The sequence below is a fragment of the Xyrauchen texanus genome, chromosome 6 (assembly GCF_025860055.1).
Source record: "Xyrauchen texanus isolate HMW12.3.18 chromosome 6, RBS_HiC_50CHRs, whole genome shotgun sequence".
Taxonomy (NCBI): domain Eukaryota; kingdom Metazoa; phylum Chordata; class Actinopteri; order Cypriniformes; family Catostomidae; genus Xyrauchen; species Xyrauchen texanus.
The window spans coordinates 39,063,002-39,082,664 of NC_068281.1; the positions used below are offsets into that span (position 1 = coordinate 39,063,002).

Sequence of the window (19,663 nt, forward strand, 5' to 3'; positions counted from 1 at the left end):
GCCATGTTTACAAGTGAGGAGGAGGAATGCTATACAGTAGCTTGGTTGATTTTGGTTTATATACATTATTATCGGTTTATGGTGCATTCGTGTGCTTATCCTGGAGGTCTCAACCGAGTGGAGAATGTGAGATAACCTCTGCATCCATGGCAATGCGAATACATCACAAGAGAGACCGTTTGGACTCCACCCTCTCCTGAAGCCTTGGATTGTAGTTAAAAGTACATCTGTATTGATCTTTTTTGCACCAATAGCGATCCTATAATTTTAAAAGATATTAATTTAAAAGCTGGAGTCGTATCGATGATGTTTATGCTCACTGTCTGTGATTTCTGGAGCTTCAAAAGAGAAATCAACATTCACTTGCATTTTAAGGACCTACTGATTTAAGAAATGTTTCTATTTTTCTTCAAATGTGTTCTGGGACCATATAGTCGCTTATAGTAAATTTTTGTCGTGTGTCATTATTCTAAGAATGATGTCATTTTCCTCTTATTCCTAGACTTAAGAATAAGTGTGATTCATAAAAGTTAATAAGTGTTAAGACTTGTTCTCAGCTCCTAAATTGTTTAAGAGTGCTGGAGAGGTATCCTAACCTAGTTAAGAGCAGCATGATGACTGTGTTCCGCAGAGACAACGCATTCTACAACAAATAAATAATGTGCTGGACTTATGACAGTGGAATTTGGGCAAATGTGTTTCATAATTAAGTGAAATGAAATCTATCAATATATTTTGTTTAATTGAAGCACATTTTTTCATTTAATGAATACACTGAAACTCATTGTTGAGAATAAAATTTGGGCTACATGCTTAAGCTTTCAGAGGGCTGAAATAGAGCAAATCTAAATATTACTAAAATGATAAAAATGGATGAAAATTATCAATAATGAATTCAATTATGATTAGTTGAAGATTTGAGTGGTGGTGGCGTAGTGGGCTTAAGCACATAACTGTTAATCAGAAGGTCACTGGTTCGATCCCCACAGCCACCACCATTGTGTCCTTGAGCAAGGCACTTAACTCCAGGTTGCTCCGGGGTGATTGTCCCTGTAATAAGTGCACTGTAAGTCGCTTTGTATAAAAGCGTCTGCCAAATGCATAAATGCAAATGCACATTTTGAACCTAGCACTACAACCTCCATCAGAGATACCACTTTACAGGAGTGATAACGTGTTTCTACTGGGAAAAAAGACATGCATCTGAATAGAAGTCAACCCAAGCACTATACAACGTTAAAACCACCTGCCTACTATTGTGTAGCTCCCCCTTGTGCCGACAAAACAGTGCCATCCCGCATCTCAGAATAGCTTTCTTCTCACCACAATTGTACAGAGTGGTTATCTGAGTTACTGTAGACTTTGTCAGTTCAAACCAGTCTGGCCATTCTCCATTGACCTCTCTCATCAACAAGGCATTTTTGTCCACAGAACTGCTGCTCACTGGATGTTTTTGGCACCATTCTGAGTAAATTCTAGAGACTGTTGTGTGCATGAAAATCCAAGGAGATCAGCAGTTGCAGAAATACTCAAACCAGTCAGTCTGGCACCAACAATCATCCATGCGATTATCTAATCAGCCAATCGTGTGGCAGCAGTGCAATGCATAAAATCATGCAGATACAGGTCAGGAGCTTCAGTTAATGTTCACGTCAACCATCAGAATGGGGAAAAACATGAACAGTGACATGATTGTTGGTGCCAGGTGGGCTGATTTGAGTATTTTTGTAACTGCTGATCTCCTTGGATTTTCACGCACACAACAGTATCTAGAATTTTCTCAGAATGGTGCCAAAAAACATCCAGTGAGCAGCAGTTCTGTGGACAAAAATGCCTTGTTGATGAGAGAGGTCAACAGAGAATGGCCAGACTGGTTTGAACTGACAAAGTCTACAGTAACTCAGATAACCACTCTGTACAATTGTAGTGAACAGAATAGCATCTCAGAATGCTATTCTGAGATGCGGGTTGGCGCTGTTTTGGCAGCACGGTTTTGGACCTACACAATATTAGGCAAGTGGTTTAAATGTTTTGACTGATCGGTGTATAAAAAGTTTAATAAGATCAAAGTTTAGTGTGTGGTGGCAGGTGATTTAACAGATTACTTCTGCAGTTTAATGTGCTTGAGAGATGTTTAACCCCAACTCATATTACTTACATTTTACTGATTTATTCTTATTTGTAAATATTATAAACTCAGTCATGCAAGTTTCAATTCACAAGCGAGTCCTTATTACTTCATAAAAAATATTAATTATAATAAAATAAAAATAGGATTACTTCATGGAGTGGAGTAACCAACTGGAGTGTCACAATAAAATATTTTGTTGAACGTCAAATTTCTCTCACTAAATTGAACCGTGTTTATCTGAAATCTTGTAAGTAACTGTAATGGGATTATAATAATTTATTATTTAATTTCAAGATTTTAATTGTCCTATTGACATTTCTTTATATTCCTTCTATTTATATTTACATAGATTGTTGTAGCCTTCAATTTGCACATTGTTTGAGGACAACATTCGGCAAGATGTGGAATAATGTTTTTAAAAAACATTCAATTAAATTTGGCTTTCTCATTTGATTAATCAAATAATTAATCCACAGAAAATAATCTATTATCAAAATATTGTTTTATAATGCGTTGTATTAAATCATGAGTGATTTAATGATGTCATACAAGCTGGAAAATATTACACTTGCAGACTCACTATTGGCTAATTAAGTGTTTCAGGGGGGTCATTTTGAGTAGAAATCACTGTAGTCCTTATTTCACAACACTTAAGCGTCACCTCAGTCAGCACCTAAGAATCAGTCTTCGACATGCTTTTAGCATCTTAATAAAAAGCTCCTACTCTTACACAAGTCCTACTTCTTTGCTAAGAATATTTTGGCACTTAATTCAAAGCTTAAGACTATACTTAGGAGCATTTCTGAGATGTTTTATGCATGCGGCCCCTGTTGAAGAAACCAAGTCATACTTGTCCCATAAGTGGGATTTCATGAGGGTGAGTAACTAATGAGAGAATTTTTATTCCTTCAAATACAGGCCTGCACCGAATCTGTGGCAGCAGATTTTTGCAGACCTGGAAAACATGATCTACTTCTTGTGTGTTCCTTTATTTGTCTAACTATTTTGGCTACTCTTATTAATAGTAGTAGTTGAGTGTAATACTCTAAGCTTTTAAATCCATTGAGCAGAATTTTACATATTTTCCCCAAATTCTACAGAACATATGGCAAAAAGACTCCATCTGAGCCTGCATTAAAAGAAACGGTGGACAAATATACAATCACAACAAAACCTTACCAGCTGTAGTATATCTTCATCTTTTGGCATCACACACAAATCCAGAAAAGTATGACTAGAAGGGTGAAAATAATAGAGATAAATATAGTTTAGGCCAAAATTAGACATTTGTCACTATACACTTAATTTAAAAATCATAACATGCCCTCACCTGTTCTGGATGAGCTCAATAACTTGTGAATATGTCTTCCCAATTATGCTCTCGCCATTCACTTTCACTATTCTGTCTCCTGTTGAAAGACAGTTCCATTATCAGACCTTGAGAAGCAACACAAAATGTGCAATATATTTTTGAAATGATGGTATAATAACCAGTGTAGAGTCCAGCGCTGTGAGCGGGCCCTCCCTCTTTGACCTGCTTTACAAAGATTGTGTCCATGGGCTCTAGTCTGTTCCGTGGTCTCCCTGGAAACAACAAAAGCAGCATTGTCAACGAGTGGCCCAGATCATAACAAACCGGAGCCAGGAGGAACCAAGTGGTCACAAGATCAAGCCACTATAAATATTTTTATCGTGCCAGCTCAAACCTAAACACTTAACCCACTGATGCAACGGAAATGCTGTGGCTTCCTCTGGAAGTGACCCATCTAGAAGTGACCCAACATTTAATGTGACAACTGTCACCCCTTTAGGGAGTGCCATACTTGGCATCACTCAGATTAAATCAGCCAGCACACAGCTCACGGCTCCAACAATGAACAACTAACACTGCAGATTCCCTAAGGATCACAGCTATGACACATTAAGGCTACTTGCTCTGAAAGGCACAAGCACTCTATGAAGGCCCAATACTAAAGTCGGGGCAGGTGATCCCCTCTCCTAGCGACTAATCTGTGACCTTGCCACATCTCTGAACTAGACCAGGGCAGCATAACATCTACACTTAGGCTTTATTTAAACTGCACCCAACTGACACTTTGCCAAGCCCCATCTTAAATGTTTACTGGCCAAATCAATTTTGGCAACTGTTGCTGTCAGACATTTTCATTAACAAGGGTTGGCTTTTTTCTATAGGAGAGTCTATAGGAGTCTTGTGTGTTTGAATTGGAATTTTATAGAAATTATAAAAACAAAATATGGAAAAAAAAAAACTGTCGCTGGATCACTTATAAAAAGTGACAAGAGATACCCAGGTTTTAATGATATGCTGCTACAACCAATGAGCCGCTTGTTCACTGTCGAATATCAAATACTCTGCAGTGGGTAATGTTCCCGTTATTATGCGTATTATGCATAATAATGGTTTGTTGCTTTTGGTCAGTTGTCACTTGTGTGGACTTTTCAGGTGGTCCCTTATCACACCCACAAAATTATTAGGAAGATTAAGCACAATGTGTGGACTTTTTAGATGGTCCCTAACCAACATTAGGCAACATTTACAGTGAATATTAAGGATAAATTAACGATCTTGAATGATTTCACCATTATGCCATCTGACCAGCTTACGGGACAACACGGGATGTGACTTTTTATCTTTAAAAACTGGACAATCCTATATTTTATGGGGCAGGTGGCAACCTTAGATATTGCATATGCTCCCATTGGCTCAGCTGAGTTATTTTCTAAGGCAACATGGAATGTAAACAAAGGTTAGCCTAGAGGCGTGCCATCTTACATTTTGGTCTGAAAGAATTAAAACCAACATTTTAGATGACTAACTAGTAAGACTAGTCTGAAACAGTTTTATGCAACCGGCCCCTGATCACAAAAAGTTTTAGACCCCATTTAGACCTGTATTTAGTACTGAACTTATGTGACCAGATCACCAAAACACATCTTATTTCCAGGTGTAAACAGGGTTTATATGTCAATCAACCACAACATTTATAATCTATGCGTATTATATATATATATATATATACACACACACACGGTGGATATAAAAAGTCTACACACCACTGTTAAAATGCCAGGTTCTCGTGATGTAAAAGAATGAGACAAAGATAAATCATGTCAGAACTTTTTCCACCTTTAATGTGACCTATAACGTGATCAATTCAATTGAAAAACAAACTGAAATCTTTGAGGGAGAAAAATAAATAAAACTCACAATAACCTGGTTGCATAAGTGTGCACACCCTTAAACTAATACTCTGTTGAAGCACCTTTTGATTTTATTACAGCACTCAGTCTTTTTGGGTAGGAGTCTATTAGCATGGCACATCTTGACGTGGCAATATTTGCCCACTCTTCTTTGCAAAAGCGCTCCAAATCTGTCAGATTGCGTGGACATCTCCTGTAAACAGCCCTCTTCAGATCACCCCACAGATGTTCAATTGGATTCAGGTCTGGACTGTGGCTGGGCCATTCCAAAACGTTAATCTACTTCTGGTGAAGCCATGCTTTTGTGGATTTGGATGTGTGCTTTGGGTCGTTGTTGTGTTGAAAGGTGAACTTCCTTCATCTTTCTAACGCACGACTGAAGGTTTTGTGCCAAAATTGCCTGGTATTTAAAAAGTTCATAATTCCCTCCACCCTGACCAAGGCCCCGGTTCCAGCTGAAGAAAAACAGCCCCAAAGCATGATGCTGCCACCACCATGCTTCACTGTGAGTATGGTGTTGTTTTTGCACCAAACATACCTTGGTTTCATCAGACCATAACAGTTTCCCACGTGTTTTTGCAAACTTCAGCCAGGCTTGGATGTTTTTCTTTGTAAGAAAAGGCTTCCGTCTTGCCAACCTACCCCATAGCCCATTCATATGAAGAATACAGGAGATTGTCGTCACATGTACCACACAGCCAGTACTTGACAGAAGTTTCTGCAGTTCCTTTAATGTTGCTGTAGGCCTCTTGGAAGCCTCCCTGACCAGTTTTATACTCGTCTTTTCATCAATTTTGGAGGGACGTCCAGTTCTTGGTAATGTCTCTGTTGTGCCATATTTTCTCCACTTGATGATGACTGTCTTCACTGTGTTCCATGGTATATCTAATGCTTTGGAAATTCTTTTGTACCCTTCTCCTGACTGATATCTTTCAACAATGAGATCCCTCTGATCCTTTGGAAGCTCTCTGCGGACCATGGCTTTTGCTCTGAGATGCAACTCAGAAAATGTCAGGAAAATCCTACTAGAACAGCTGAACTTTATTTGTGATTAATCAAATCACAAATAAAGAGTCACTTTAAACGATGGCAGGTGTGTAATGACTTCTATTTAATATGAGTTTGAATGTGATTGGTTAAATCTGAATGCAGCCACATCCCCAGTTATAAGAGAGTGTGCACACTTATGCAACCAGATTATTGTAAGGTTTTTCATTTTCATTTTTCCCCACAGCACTGTGCAAATAAGATAATGCACACAAAATGCTTCACAAAAACACATGTCTTAAGGTATTTATTTATATTTTCAGGTTTAGTGTGTCAATAGGAAATATACGTTTTATATTCCAAAACTTATTTTGCAAATAGAAAAGAAGAACAGGGAGCGGGTCACACTGAATATTGATTTAGCTTTTTTTATGTTTACTGGACTTTGTTTGATATTTAATTGATAAATGAAAACTATTTATATTTACAATGCAACATTTTCCCCAAGTGCCTAAAACTTTTGCACAGTACTGTGTGTGTGTGTATATATATATATATATATATATATATATATATATATATATATATACACACACACACACACATACTACACACATATACATACCGTTCCAAAAGTGCTGATGTTTACAGATTTGCATTTGTTGTAGACATGACTGTGCATTGTATGTTACATATGTACTCGGTCTCCTAAATGAATAAAAAACTAATTAAAATCTGATCTGACTGTGAAGGCTAAAACATTTCCAAAAATCTGACTTTAATTGGATTAAATATTTAATTGGTTCTGGTATGTACACATTTTGTGTGCCGTTTTGTAAGACTTCAAACTCATCTGCGAAAAGCCTTAAAAGCCACTCAAGCATGCTCAGCATTCAGCATGATACGGAAACAAACAATACCACTTAGGCCTGGCTTACAGATGATTCAACTGATTTTAGACTTTTGCAGGAATGTAAAACTAAAATTTAATTGAATTGAAGTCTAAAGTAAAAGCAAATAAAAGGATGTAGTGGTTTTGTGGGTGTGAAGGGGAATGTGCTATAAAACAAAAAGCATAATTTAGGTATGAGAGCAGCTGGAAACAAGCTGAAGGTGTAAGAGGGGGAGGAGGGTTAATGTAGTTAGCCTTTAGAAAAGCCTGTCTGTTTGTTTTAAAAACTACTCCCACTGATAAAAAATGTGAACACAGTAGAAAATTAGAATACTTCTGCCATTGCATAATGAGCTATAGAGGTGAATCTTTCTCGATAAACTGTAATGGCTCCAGTGCTACAACAGGTAATGATTGCTTGTTTGTAAAGTGTTTGCTTAAGATTTGCCTATAGAGATTGCAGCATGAAAACTGCAGTGCTTCAAAGCCTGTGCCATTGTATTCATATTTAGTTTGTGTAAAACATCGTGTGGGTGTTTATTATAAATATCAGAGCAAAGACACAAATTGTAACTAAACAGATTATAAGTAGCAAATGTTGTATATGCATTGTATATAATGAATAATAAAAATTCACATTACAAATTAGTTTTTGGGGGGTGGGGGTATGTCTGGGATATGTTTAGAATGGAATAATGCATACTTTGCATGGTATACAATGCATACTGCTTATTTTTACAATAATAGTGTGTTAAACATTATGCAATATGTAGCAATAAACATTTAATTATGCAACATTAAACCGTAAGTTACATTGTTGTCACATGACCTCATTACGTGCATGTTTAATTCTTTGGAGGGACGTCCAGACGATCCTGATCAAATAATGAGTCCCAGTAAATTATTGATAAATAAGATGTGGATTGAAGTATTCCTTACAGTCTGCCATGTAGTATCATGCATATTTGTTCCATGTAGTAGGTCATCTAGGTATTCCATTCTGTGTATACAGAAATATACCATACTATGCAGAGTATACATTAGGGTTGCCACGGTATACGGTGTTACCAGTTTTACTCTGCACAAGGGAGTGAAATTTTATACTGGGTAATTTTATACTTCCAATATCAATACAATAGCCTAACAAATAGAATAGCCTTAAATAAAGAATAGTTGCCTAATGAAGAGTTTGAGACCCATGATAAATGAACCTAAATAACGCATTGAAAGTCAGATGTTCTTTACCATTACAATGTATCAAATTACACAGGCAGCTAAGCGTTTAATTGCAGGTAGGGAATATAACGTGCATGGTGGGAAACTGAAAGACATCTCGTGGCTAGAAATGCTGAAAGACACACAGACACCTGCTTGAAGGAACACAATTTATTATATTTTTAAGAACAGATAACAGAAAAAACATCTATGTGCATGTCTGGCGCACTGTTTGGCGAGAGGTGTGCACTCTCGTGGAAAACGTATGTAAATAGTTCTTACTCTCTTTGTTTCAGTCTTCTGAACCTTTTTTGCAAGAACAGTATCGTCTATGAGAATGCAGCAAATGATTTCAGACATCTCAGCTCATGTGGTGCTCGGAGTTCAGTTCACTTTATTTCCACAGAACAGTTCGCTGTTGAGCACAACTCTGCAAGATCACTTTATATATTGCCTATACATATGTGATTAAATCATGAATACAAAAACACGTTCACCTCAAATCATGATTTATATTTCGGTGATTATTATCATCATGTTTACATCATATTAACATGTTTACATTTATAATTGTTTTTAGATCTTAATTTGTTTTAGATATATTCCACCTATTGTCATGGACAGATACTTGCGTGACGGTAAAAGTGGTAATATATAAATGATTGACCACTTTGTTATTTTAATTGCTTTTTCATTTAGTTTGAAGTGCAATTTAGAAATGTCTTTGGTTTAAGTTTTTATTTTTAAATGAATTTCATTTGATGCAAAATCACTAAACCAAGAATATTCACAGATCTTGACAATGTAACAGGATATTGTGATTTTCTTTATATAAATAATGAGAACATACACTCACCTAAAGGATTATTAGGAACACCATACTAATACTGTGTTTGACCCCCTTTCGCCTTCAGAACTGCCTTAATTCTACGTGGCATTGATTCAACAAGGTGCTGAAAGCATTCTTTAGATATGTTGGCCCATATTGATAGGATAGCATCTTGCAGTTGATGGAGATTTGTGGGATGCACATCCAGGGCACAAAGCTCCCATTCCACCACATCCCAAAGATGCTCTATTGGGTTGAGATCTGGTGACTGTGGGGGCCATTTTAGTACAGTGAACTCATTGTCATGTTCAAGAAACCAATTTGAAATGATTCGAGCTTTGTGACATGGTGCATTATCCTGCTGGAAGTAGCCATCAGAGGATGGGTACATGGTGGCCATAAAGGGATGGACATGGTCAGAAACAATGCTCAGGTAGGCCGTGGCATTTAAACGATGCCCAGTTGGGGCACTAAGGGGCCTAAAGTGTGCCACGAAAACATCCCCCACACCATTACACCACCACCACCAGCCTGCACAGTGGTAACAAGGCATGATGGATCCATGTTCTCATTCTGTTTACGCCAAATTCTGACTCTACCATCTGAATGTCTCAACAGAAATCGAGACTCATCAGACCTGGCAACATTTTTCCAGTCTTCAACTGTCCAATTTTGGTGAGCTCTTGCAAATTGTAGCCTCTTTTTCCTATTTGTAGTGGAGAAGAGTGGTACCCGGTGGGGTCTTCTGCTGTTGTAGCCCATCTGCCTCAAGGTTGTGCGTGTTGTGGCTTCACAAATGCTTTGCTGCATACCTCGGTTGTAACGAGCGGTTATTTCAGGCAAAGTTGCTCTTCTATCAGCTTGAATCAGTCGGCCCATTCTCCTCTGACCTCTAGCATCAACAAGGCATTTTCGCCCACAGGACTGCCGCATACTGGATGTTTTTCCCTTTTCACACCATTCTTTGTAAACCCTAGAAATGGTTGTGTGTGAAAATCCCAGTAACTGAGCAGATTGTGAAATACTCAGACCGGCCCGTCTGGCACCAACAACCATGCCACGCTCAAAATTGCTTAAATCACCTTTCTTTCCCATTCTGACATTCAGTTTGGAGTTCAGGAGATAGTCTTGACCAGGACCACACCCCTAAATGCATTGAAGCAACTGCCATGTGATTGGTTGATTAGATAATTGCATTAATGAGAAATTGAACAGGTGTTCCTAATAATCCTTTAGGTGAGTGTATTTCTTGCATATCACCCAGGCCTATGAAGGAAGAAAAATTTATTCACACTTATTCAAACTCATTATCCTTCCGAAGCAGCTAAACTAGGATGAAAGTTAATAAAACACTAACATTAAACCTGCCAACAACACACAATATGTGATGTATTTGCCAGGACAACGAAATACCCGACCGGTAGCCCATGATGGAGAGAATGCACAGATAAAGTAGGTTCATTGCCAATGCCCAATGTGCTCCAATTCCTTATGGTTGCATAGTGACCACCTCAATCAGGGTGGCAGAGGACGAATCTCAGTTGCCTCTGTGTCTAAGATCAGCGCATCTTATCACATGGCTTGTTGAGCGCATTACCGTGGAGACCTAGCACGTGTGGAGGCTTAATGCTATTCTCTAAGGCATCCACGCATAACCATGTGCCGACTGAGAGCGAGAACCACATTATAGCGACCACAAGGAGGTTAACCCAACGTGACTCCAACCACCCTAGCAACAGGGCCAATTGGTTGCTTAGGAAGCCTGAATTTGATCTTGCGACTCCAGGTGTGGTAGTCAGCGTCTTTATTTGCTGAGCTACCCAGGCCCCTGAACATCACATATTTTAAATTGCACTTTTTAGTTAAAATAAATAAAACGATTTAAACCAAGCTGCCTTGCATTATTGTGTAGGCCATTGCTTAACTAAAATTACACCATAGTATTACTTGGTGTCCAACCAGCGGTAAGACAGGTGTTGGTCGGTTTAAACTTGACCACCGCACTGGTGTGAAAACTATGATATTGTAGCAAGTCTAGTAGGCATACTATGTACTGTAGATATAGTAATAGTATGCTAGCATGCTTCTCTAGTGATGATCATCCGGAAAGATTAAAAGCGCCCTCTTGAGACATAGTTTTTCATAACATTTACCCAATGAATATGAAAAAATGCCCACAGTACTGCAATATTTACAAATTTTGCTCAGAAATTGAATATGAACAGTATAACATTTAAAAAAAAAAACAGTAACATAATCAGATAAAAATTAACAGATTCCATCGAGTAAATTCAACACTGATCGATGGTCAGTGGCCATGGGACACATGGGATTTCACCAGTGATGGCAAATGTAAGCCAGTGGAAAACTTCCATAAACTAATTACTGTAAAATTAGGCAAATGGAACAATGTATTTTTATTCAAAATATCATTCTTACGTTTTCCAAAGCAATCCAAATACTGGATCATACATATGGGAAAACACAAACATACAGTTGAAGTCACAAGTTTACTTACACTTAGGTTGAAGTCAGTAAAACACATTTTTGAACTATTCCACAAATTTCATATTAGCAAACAATTGTTTTGGTAAGTCGTTTAGGACATCTACTTTGTGCATGACATGTGTAGTTTTTCCAAAATCCGTTTACAGACAGATTGTTTCACTTTAAATTGACTACATCACAATTCCAGTGGGTCAAAAGTTTATCTACACTAAGTTAACTGTGACTTGAAGCAGCTTGGAAAATTCCAAAAAATAACTTCAAGCCTTTAGAAAATTAGCTTGTGATTAACTGGAGGTGTATTTTAAGGCCTACCTTCAAATGCAGTGTCTCTTTGCTTGACAATATGGGAAAATAAAAGTCTGATAAACTTTAGTCTGATGAAACAAAAATGTAACTGTTTGGACATAATGACCATCGTTATGTTTGGAGGAAGGTTGTTGTTTTCATTTAATAATTTTTTTCTTCATCGTAGCTTTTTCAACAGGGTCGTGCAATCTTCTACTCGCAGAGCAAACAGATGGAACGGTGCATACGAGACGCTTGATAAATTTCTGAAGCAACAACTGCGCTATTTAAACTGCTTTACTATCACTTGTGCAGGTGAGGAGAGGAGAAGCTGACAGCTGCACTCTTATAGAAGCAGATATATCTCTCATCCTGGACCAGCAACTTCCATTTGTGCTTAAAAATGAAAATGAATAGCATGGCATAGATTTATTTCAAATAATAATTAAATACTATTAAATGATTTACAAAATATATAATATAATCAGTCGAAGTAATAGTATTCAATAGTAATAGTATTTTATTTTGGAGAACCAAAAAAACAATTTCTTGTACTTTTAAGAGATTTGTTTATAAGGTTCTAAAGAAACTGAAAAACCGAGATACTCTTTTAATCTATAGAACCATGTATTTAATCATGTGGATGTTCCATGTTTTTTTCACAGCTCAAACCGAATGTAAAAGGCCAGTTCATGTAATGCGACTCATTCTGATTTTTTAAAACAGCTGTTAAATAAAAATCTGAAAGGGATAAAAGAGAGTAAAAAATCTATTTTGAAGAAACTAAAAAAAGAAAGAAATTGGAGGACAAGATGCATTGTGATGCATGGATAATAGTTTTATAAATCAAATCTTTACCCTTTCAATCGTAATCAAATCGAATAGTTAGGCCAGTGAAGATTCACACCTCTATTTGGCACTGCATCAACTTTTAATTTAAGTCTCTCTGCAAAGCCTGCTTCTAACTGTTTTTTGTTTGTGAAAGAATCATCGGTAAAATGAAGTGAACACACAAACACGTTCTTAACAACGCGATCCGGGATGTCATTAAAAATAAACTTCAGCCACTCTTTCTTAATGTTGGGATACTTGCGAAGCAAATGCAAGAAATCTATTTTCCCAAAACCTGGCACTGCACAACATCTTGAAATATTCGTGGCCATCGTGACAAGTGTTGCTCCAAAAATAACCTCACCACTCTACTCTAACTGCAAGACCAGTGGGCGGGCCTAAGCAGTGTTGATGATAAAGAAGGAATTGAACGGTTTATGCAGAGACTGGCCTGTGCTGATGTAATACCTCCCTATGACGTATTAGTTAGGAGGAAGTACAGAACAAGGCATTTGGCACCTTGGTTTCAATAAAGCCTTTATTTGGACTAACGAAGCAGTTTTGGTTCTGAAATTTACAGTATGTTTTTATATTGCTAAGAACTCTAATATGTCAAGATATCATGGCAAGTTTGATTTTCCAATTCATGATCATTTTAAGGACAACAAAGTCAAGATATTGGTGTGGCCATCACAAAGCCCTGACCTCAATTCGATGAAAAAGAGAGTGAGAACACATAGGCCTACAAACCTGACTTGGTTACATAAGTTCCAGTAACATATTGTGAGAAGCTTGTGGAAGGCTACCAAAAACGTTTGACCCAATTAAACATTTAAAGATAAATCATACCAAATACTAAAAAAAAGTGTATGTAACTTCTGACCCACTGGGAACGTCATGAAAGAAATAAAAGCTGAAATAATTAATTATCTCTACTATTATTCTGACATTTCAAATTCTTTAAATGAAGTACTGATCCTACCTGGCCTAAGACAGGGTATGCTTTCTTTGATTAAACATCAGGAATTAAAAAATTTTTGTTTAAAAGTATTTGGCTAAGCTGTATGTAAACTTCTGACTTCAACTGTATGTGCACATAAAGACAAACTAAATGAGAAAGCCACAATGACAAACTCTGTAAACAGATTTTCAGACAGACCTGGAAAACAGCAAATCACTTCTGGCTGCTGCACAGCATGCAAATGTTATATTTTACTACCACGTAAGCAGAGTACACTTTTTTCCCCTCACAGTGCCTGACTGTTTTGCATACAGAACTAGATGCAACCTTTAGTGAGGTTATGCAAGACTCACAAGCATGTCAAAAGCCTAACGTAATCCTCTTGCAGGAAAGAAACTATCCAGGTTCCATAAATCAGTCTTATGCTACCATCCTAAAACATTTTCACAGTGCTTTGGACTACAGATGGTTCTGATGATAGTAACATTAAAACGTTTTCAAAGCAGTTTTGTAATGCCTTTACATGTTTGAGTTGTGCTGCACCGCATGCAATAGTATCACAACCACAGTAGCAGTTTCAATTTCATGCTTTTCAATCTAGAACACCTAAGGAAACAGCATGCAATGAATTCTTACAGATTTGGACTACATTTCCCAGAATGGTTGTACAGGTAAAATATTAAAGAATAGTTTTAGATTGGAATCTTAAGTCATAGCATGTAGCAGACAGCAGATCATCACACTTAGAACATCAGTCATGGATAGTAAAGGAGGACCCAAATGCATAAAGGCAGAATAGGGTTTTTATTTAAATAAACAAATGAAATATAAATCAAAACCAACATAGGAGAAGAATAAACAACAGAAAACAAAACAGAAACTAAATCCGACTGAAACTGGAGACAGGAAACGGGGAACAGACTGGAACATGCTGACAGAGTTGCAACACTGCAAAACAATCCAACAAAGACCGAACAACAAAAGAGAAAATATATAGGAGCTGGTAATTTGGAGGCAGGTGCTGCTAGTGGCAAGCTGGGTGGAGAAAAAAAATCAGTCATCCTGGCAAACAGAGCTGACGTTCTACAAGTGGCACCGGCAAAACACACAACAGAGAGAGCGGAAAACACAGACACACACACACCAACACACGACAAGACAGTTAGAAGGGACGGTCCAGCCCAGACTGTGACAGTAACCCCCATGGATGGCCTCATGGCGTCCAACCTGGGCAGGACAGGACAGGACGGAATGACCAAGGGCAGGAGGGTGGCCAGGGCACCTGAACAGACTAGGCGGACATTTGAGGAGCCAGGATAGATCAGGAGGATGGCCCGGGAAACAGGATAGACTGGGTGGAAACTTGGGGAACCAGGATAGTTTTGGCAGACGGCCAGGAAAACAGGACAGACTAGGTGAGGATATGGGAACATGACAAGGGATCAGACCCAGGAAGGGACCAGAAAGGAGTTAGATGGAGGACGGAACTAGAATGGGGCTTAGGTCAGGGAAAGTAGCAAGGCAAGTGGGAACTTGGGAGAGGATAAGGATGGTAATGAGGGTGATGAAGGCAGGGAGAGCCAGGGTGGTAACTGGGTAGTGTGAAGAACAGTTGAAGTCAGAAGTTTACATACACCTTAGCCAAATTCAGATTCAACTCAGTTTTCACAATTCCTGACATTTAAACATAGAAAACATTCTCTATCTTAGGTCAGTTAGGATCACTAATTTAAGAATGTGAAATGTCAGAGAGAGAAATGTTTACATACACTTTGTTAGTATTTGGTAGCATTGCCTTTAAATTGTTTAACTTGGGTCAAACTATTTGGGTAGCCTTCCACAAGCTTCTCACAATAAGTTGCTGGAATTTTGGCCCATTCCTCCAGACAGAACTGGTGTAACCTGGAGTCAGGTATGTGGGCCTCCTTGCTCAAACATGCTTTTTCAGTTCTGCCCACAAATTATCAGATTTTGGTCAGGGCTTGTGATTGCCACTCCAATAGCTTGACTTTGTTGTCCTTAAGCCATTTTGCCACAACTTTGGAGGTATGCTTGGGGTCATTGTCCATTTGGAAGACCATTTGCAACTGAGCTTTAACTTCATCGCAGATGTCTTGAGATGCTGCTTCAATATATCCACATAATTTTCCTTCCTCAAGATGCCATCTATTTTGTGAAGTGCACCAGAACCTTCTGCAGCAACGCACCCCTATAACATGATGCTGCAACCCCCATGCTACTTGGTTGGGATGGTGTTCTTCATCTTGCAAGCCTCGCTCTTTTTCCTCTAAACATAATGATGGCCATTATGGCCAAAATGTTCCATTTTTTTTACATCAGACCAGAGGATCTTTGTCCCCATGTGCACTTGGAAAATGTAGTCTGACTTTTTATAGTGGTTTTTGAGCATTGGCTTCTTCCTTGCTTGGCAGCCTTTCAGGTTATTTCAATATAAGACTCATTTTACCATAGATATAGATTCTTGCCTACCCGTTACCTCCAACATCTTCACAAGGTCCTTTGCTGTTGTTCTGGGATTGATTTGCACATTTCACACCAAACTACATTCTTCTCAACAATGTGTCTCCTTCCTGAGCGGTATGATGGCTGCATGGTCCCATGGAGTTTATAATTTTCCAAGCTGCTTGAAGGCACAGTTAACAGTGTACAGTGGGTACGGAAAGTATTCAGACCCCCTTAAATTTTTCACTCTTTGTTATATTGCAGACATTTGCTAAAATCATTTAAGTTCATTTTTTTCCTCATTATTGTACACACAGCACCCCATATTGACAGAAAAACACAGAATTGTTGGCATTTTTGCACATTTATTAAAAAAGAAAAACTGAAATATCACATGGTCCTAAGTATTCAGACCCTTTGTTCAGTATTTAGTAGAAGCACCCTTTTGATCTAATACAGCCATGAGTCTTTTTGGGAAAGATGCAACAAGTTTTTCACATCTGGATTTGGGTATCCTCTGCCATTCCTCCTTGCAGATCCTCTCCAGTTCTGTCAAGTTGGATGGTAAACGTTGGTGGACAGCCATTTTCAGGTCTCTCCAGAGATGCTCAATTGGGTTTAAGTCAGGGCTCTGGCTGGGCCATTCAAGAACAGTCATGGAGTTGTTGTGAAGCCACTCCTTCGTTATTTTAGCGGTGTGCTTAGGGTCATTGTCTTGTTGGAAGGTGAACCTTCGGCCCAGTCTGAGGTCCAGGGCACTCTGGAGAAGGTTTTCGTCCAGGATATCCCTGTACTTGGCCGCATTCATCTTTCCCTCGATTGTAACCAGTCATCCTGTCCCTGCAGCTGAAAAACACCCCCACAGCATGATGCTGCCACCACCAAGCTTCACTGTTGAGACTGTATTGGACAGGTGATGAGCAGTGCCTGGTTTTCTCCACACATACCGCTTAGAATTAAGGCCAAAAAGTTCTATCTTGGTCTCATCAGACCAGAGAATGTTATTTATCACCATCTTGGAGTCCTTCAGGTGTTTTTTTAGCAAACTCCATGCAGGCTTTCATGTGTCTTGCACTGAGGAGAGGCTTCCGTCGGGCCACTCTGCCATAAAGCCCCGACTGGTGGATGGCTGCAGTGATGGTTGACTTACTACAACTTTCTCCCAACTCCCGACTGCATCTCTGGAGCTCAGCCACAGTGATCTTTGGGTTCTTCTTTACCTCTCTCACCAAGGCTCTTCTCCCCTGATAGCTCAGTTTGGCCGGACAGCCAGCTCTAGGAAGGGTTCTGGTCATCCCAAACGTCTTCCATTTAAGGATTATGGAGGCCACTGTGCTCTTATGAACCTTAAGGGCAGCAGAATTTTTTTGTAACCTTGGCCAGATCTGTGCCTTGCCACAATTCTGTCTCTGAGCTCTTCAGGCAGTTCCTTTGACCTCATGATTCTCATTTGCTCTGACATGCACTGTGAGCTGTAAGGTCTTATATAGACAGGTGTGTGGCTTTCCTAATCAAGTCCAATCAGTATAATCAAACACAGCTGGACTCAATTGAAGGTGTAGAACCATCTTAAGGATGATCAGAAGAAATGGACAGCACCTGAGTTAAATATATGAGTGTCACAACAAAGGGTCTGAATACTTAGGACCATGTGATATTTCAGTTTTTCTTTTTTAATAAATGTGCAAAAATGTCAACAATTCTGTGTTTTTCTGTCAATATGGGGTGCTGTGTGTACAATAATGAGGGAAAAAAATGAACTTAAATGATTTTAGCAAATGGCTGCAATATAAAAAAGAGTGAAACATGTAAGGGGGTCTGAATACTTTCCGTACCCACTGTATGTAAATTTCTCACCCACTGGAATTGTGATATAGTCAATTAAAAGTCTGTAAACAATTGTTGGAAAAATGACTTTTGTCGTACACAAAGTAGATGTCTTAAATGACTTGCCAAAACAATAGTTTATATGAAATCTATGGAGTGGTTAAAAAAAAGTGTATGTAAACTTTTGACTTCAACTGTATCAGTGATGGCTGCTGGGCAGAGGGAAAAGTCTGGGCAGAGGGTAAGGCCAGACATGGCTGCAGGACAGAGGATGAGGTCAGATATGATCACAGGACAGATATGACCACAGGACAGAAGATGAGGTCATACATAGCCACAGGACAGAGGGTTAGATCAGACTGGGCAGTGGCTGCAGGACTGGGATCAGACTGGGCAGCAGCCACAGGTTAAGGATCAGGCTGGGCGGTAGCCAATGGCAAAGGATCAGTCTGACCGAGGACGGCCGCTTGACAGGGGTCAGACTGGATGAGGGTGTCTGCTGGGCAGGGTTCAGACTGGAAGTCAGTGACCGCTGGGTACTGAACAGATTGGAAACTGATTTCTGATGGGTGCTGGTTACTGGGCTGAGCACCAGACTGGTGGCTGGTGTCTGATGGGTGCTGGCTACTGGGATGAGAAACAGAATGGTAGCTGGTGTATGAAGAGTGCTGGCCACTGGACTGAGCAACAGACTGGTCGCTGGTGTCTGATGGGTGCTGATTACTGGGTTTCGTAACAGTCAAGTAGCTGGTGTTTGATGGGTTCTGGCTACTGGGATGAGTAGACTGGTAGCAGGTGTCTGATAGGTGCTGGGCACTGGACTGAGCAAAGGGCAGGTTGACGGCTGCTAGGGTTTGGACAGCATAGTCGATGGTCACAAGGGACTGATAAGGCTCGAAGGTCATTGGGGCAGGATGTAATTGTTGATAACCTAAGGGAACTGTACAGACTTGTCGACAACCAAGGGGAACTGAACGGACTCGCTGACGGCCACAGGGGGACAGGACGAGCTTGTCGACAATATCAAGAACTGGACAGACTCAATGACCACAGCTAACTGGACAGGCTATGTGGTGACAACCGTGGTCAGGAGAGCTGGCATAGACTGAGAAACGGACTCCGTGTCAGAGAACGTTGACAGTGAATGGGGAACGGTCCATCAATTCGAAAAACTATCAGCCAATTAATCGGTTATCAGCCTTTTCCACAACCTTAGTTATCGGTATCTGAAAAATCCTCTACTGGTTGGCCTCTAGTAGTTGTTAACCAAGTCAACAAATGTGTCAGAGAAGTGCATGAAATAAAATAAGACATGCAACATCTGAAGAAATCAAAGAAAATCGAGGTAAATAACACTTGTGAAGAATTGTTTTTTTGGGGGCGTCATTTCTAATCAAGCTTTAATCTTGCAAAATTATGGGAACATTTTTACTTTATTTAACTGTGTATTTAGGATGCATGTTAGCTATAAAATTAGCCTCATCAAGCAAGACAAAGGTTTCAAAAACTTCC

General features: G+C 39.2%; 1 protein-coding gene across 3 annotated transcripts in view; it reads right to left on the reverse strand.

Annotated features, from left to right (window-relative positions):
- Positions 1 to 19,663, reverse strand: part of LOC127644871 (rho GTPase-activating protein 21-A-like) — an 81,363-nt gene that overhangs the window by 41,218 nt on the left and 20,482 nt on the right. For all 3 annotated transcript variants that reach the window (XM_052128276.1, XM_052128275.1, XM_052128274.1), the window contains 3 exons: positions 3,623 to 3,715; positions 3,462 to 3,540; positions 3,311 to 3,365 (listed from right to left, as the gene is read on the reverse strand). In XM_052128276.1, coding sequence (XP_051984236.1) covers positions 3,311 to 3,365; positions 3,462 to 3,540; positions 3,623 to 3,715 — 227 coding nt within the window. The remainder of the gene's footprint in view (positions 1 to 3,310; positions 3,366 to 3,461; positions 3,541 to 3,622; positions 3,716 to 19,663) is intronic.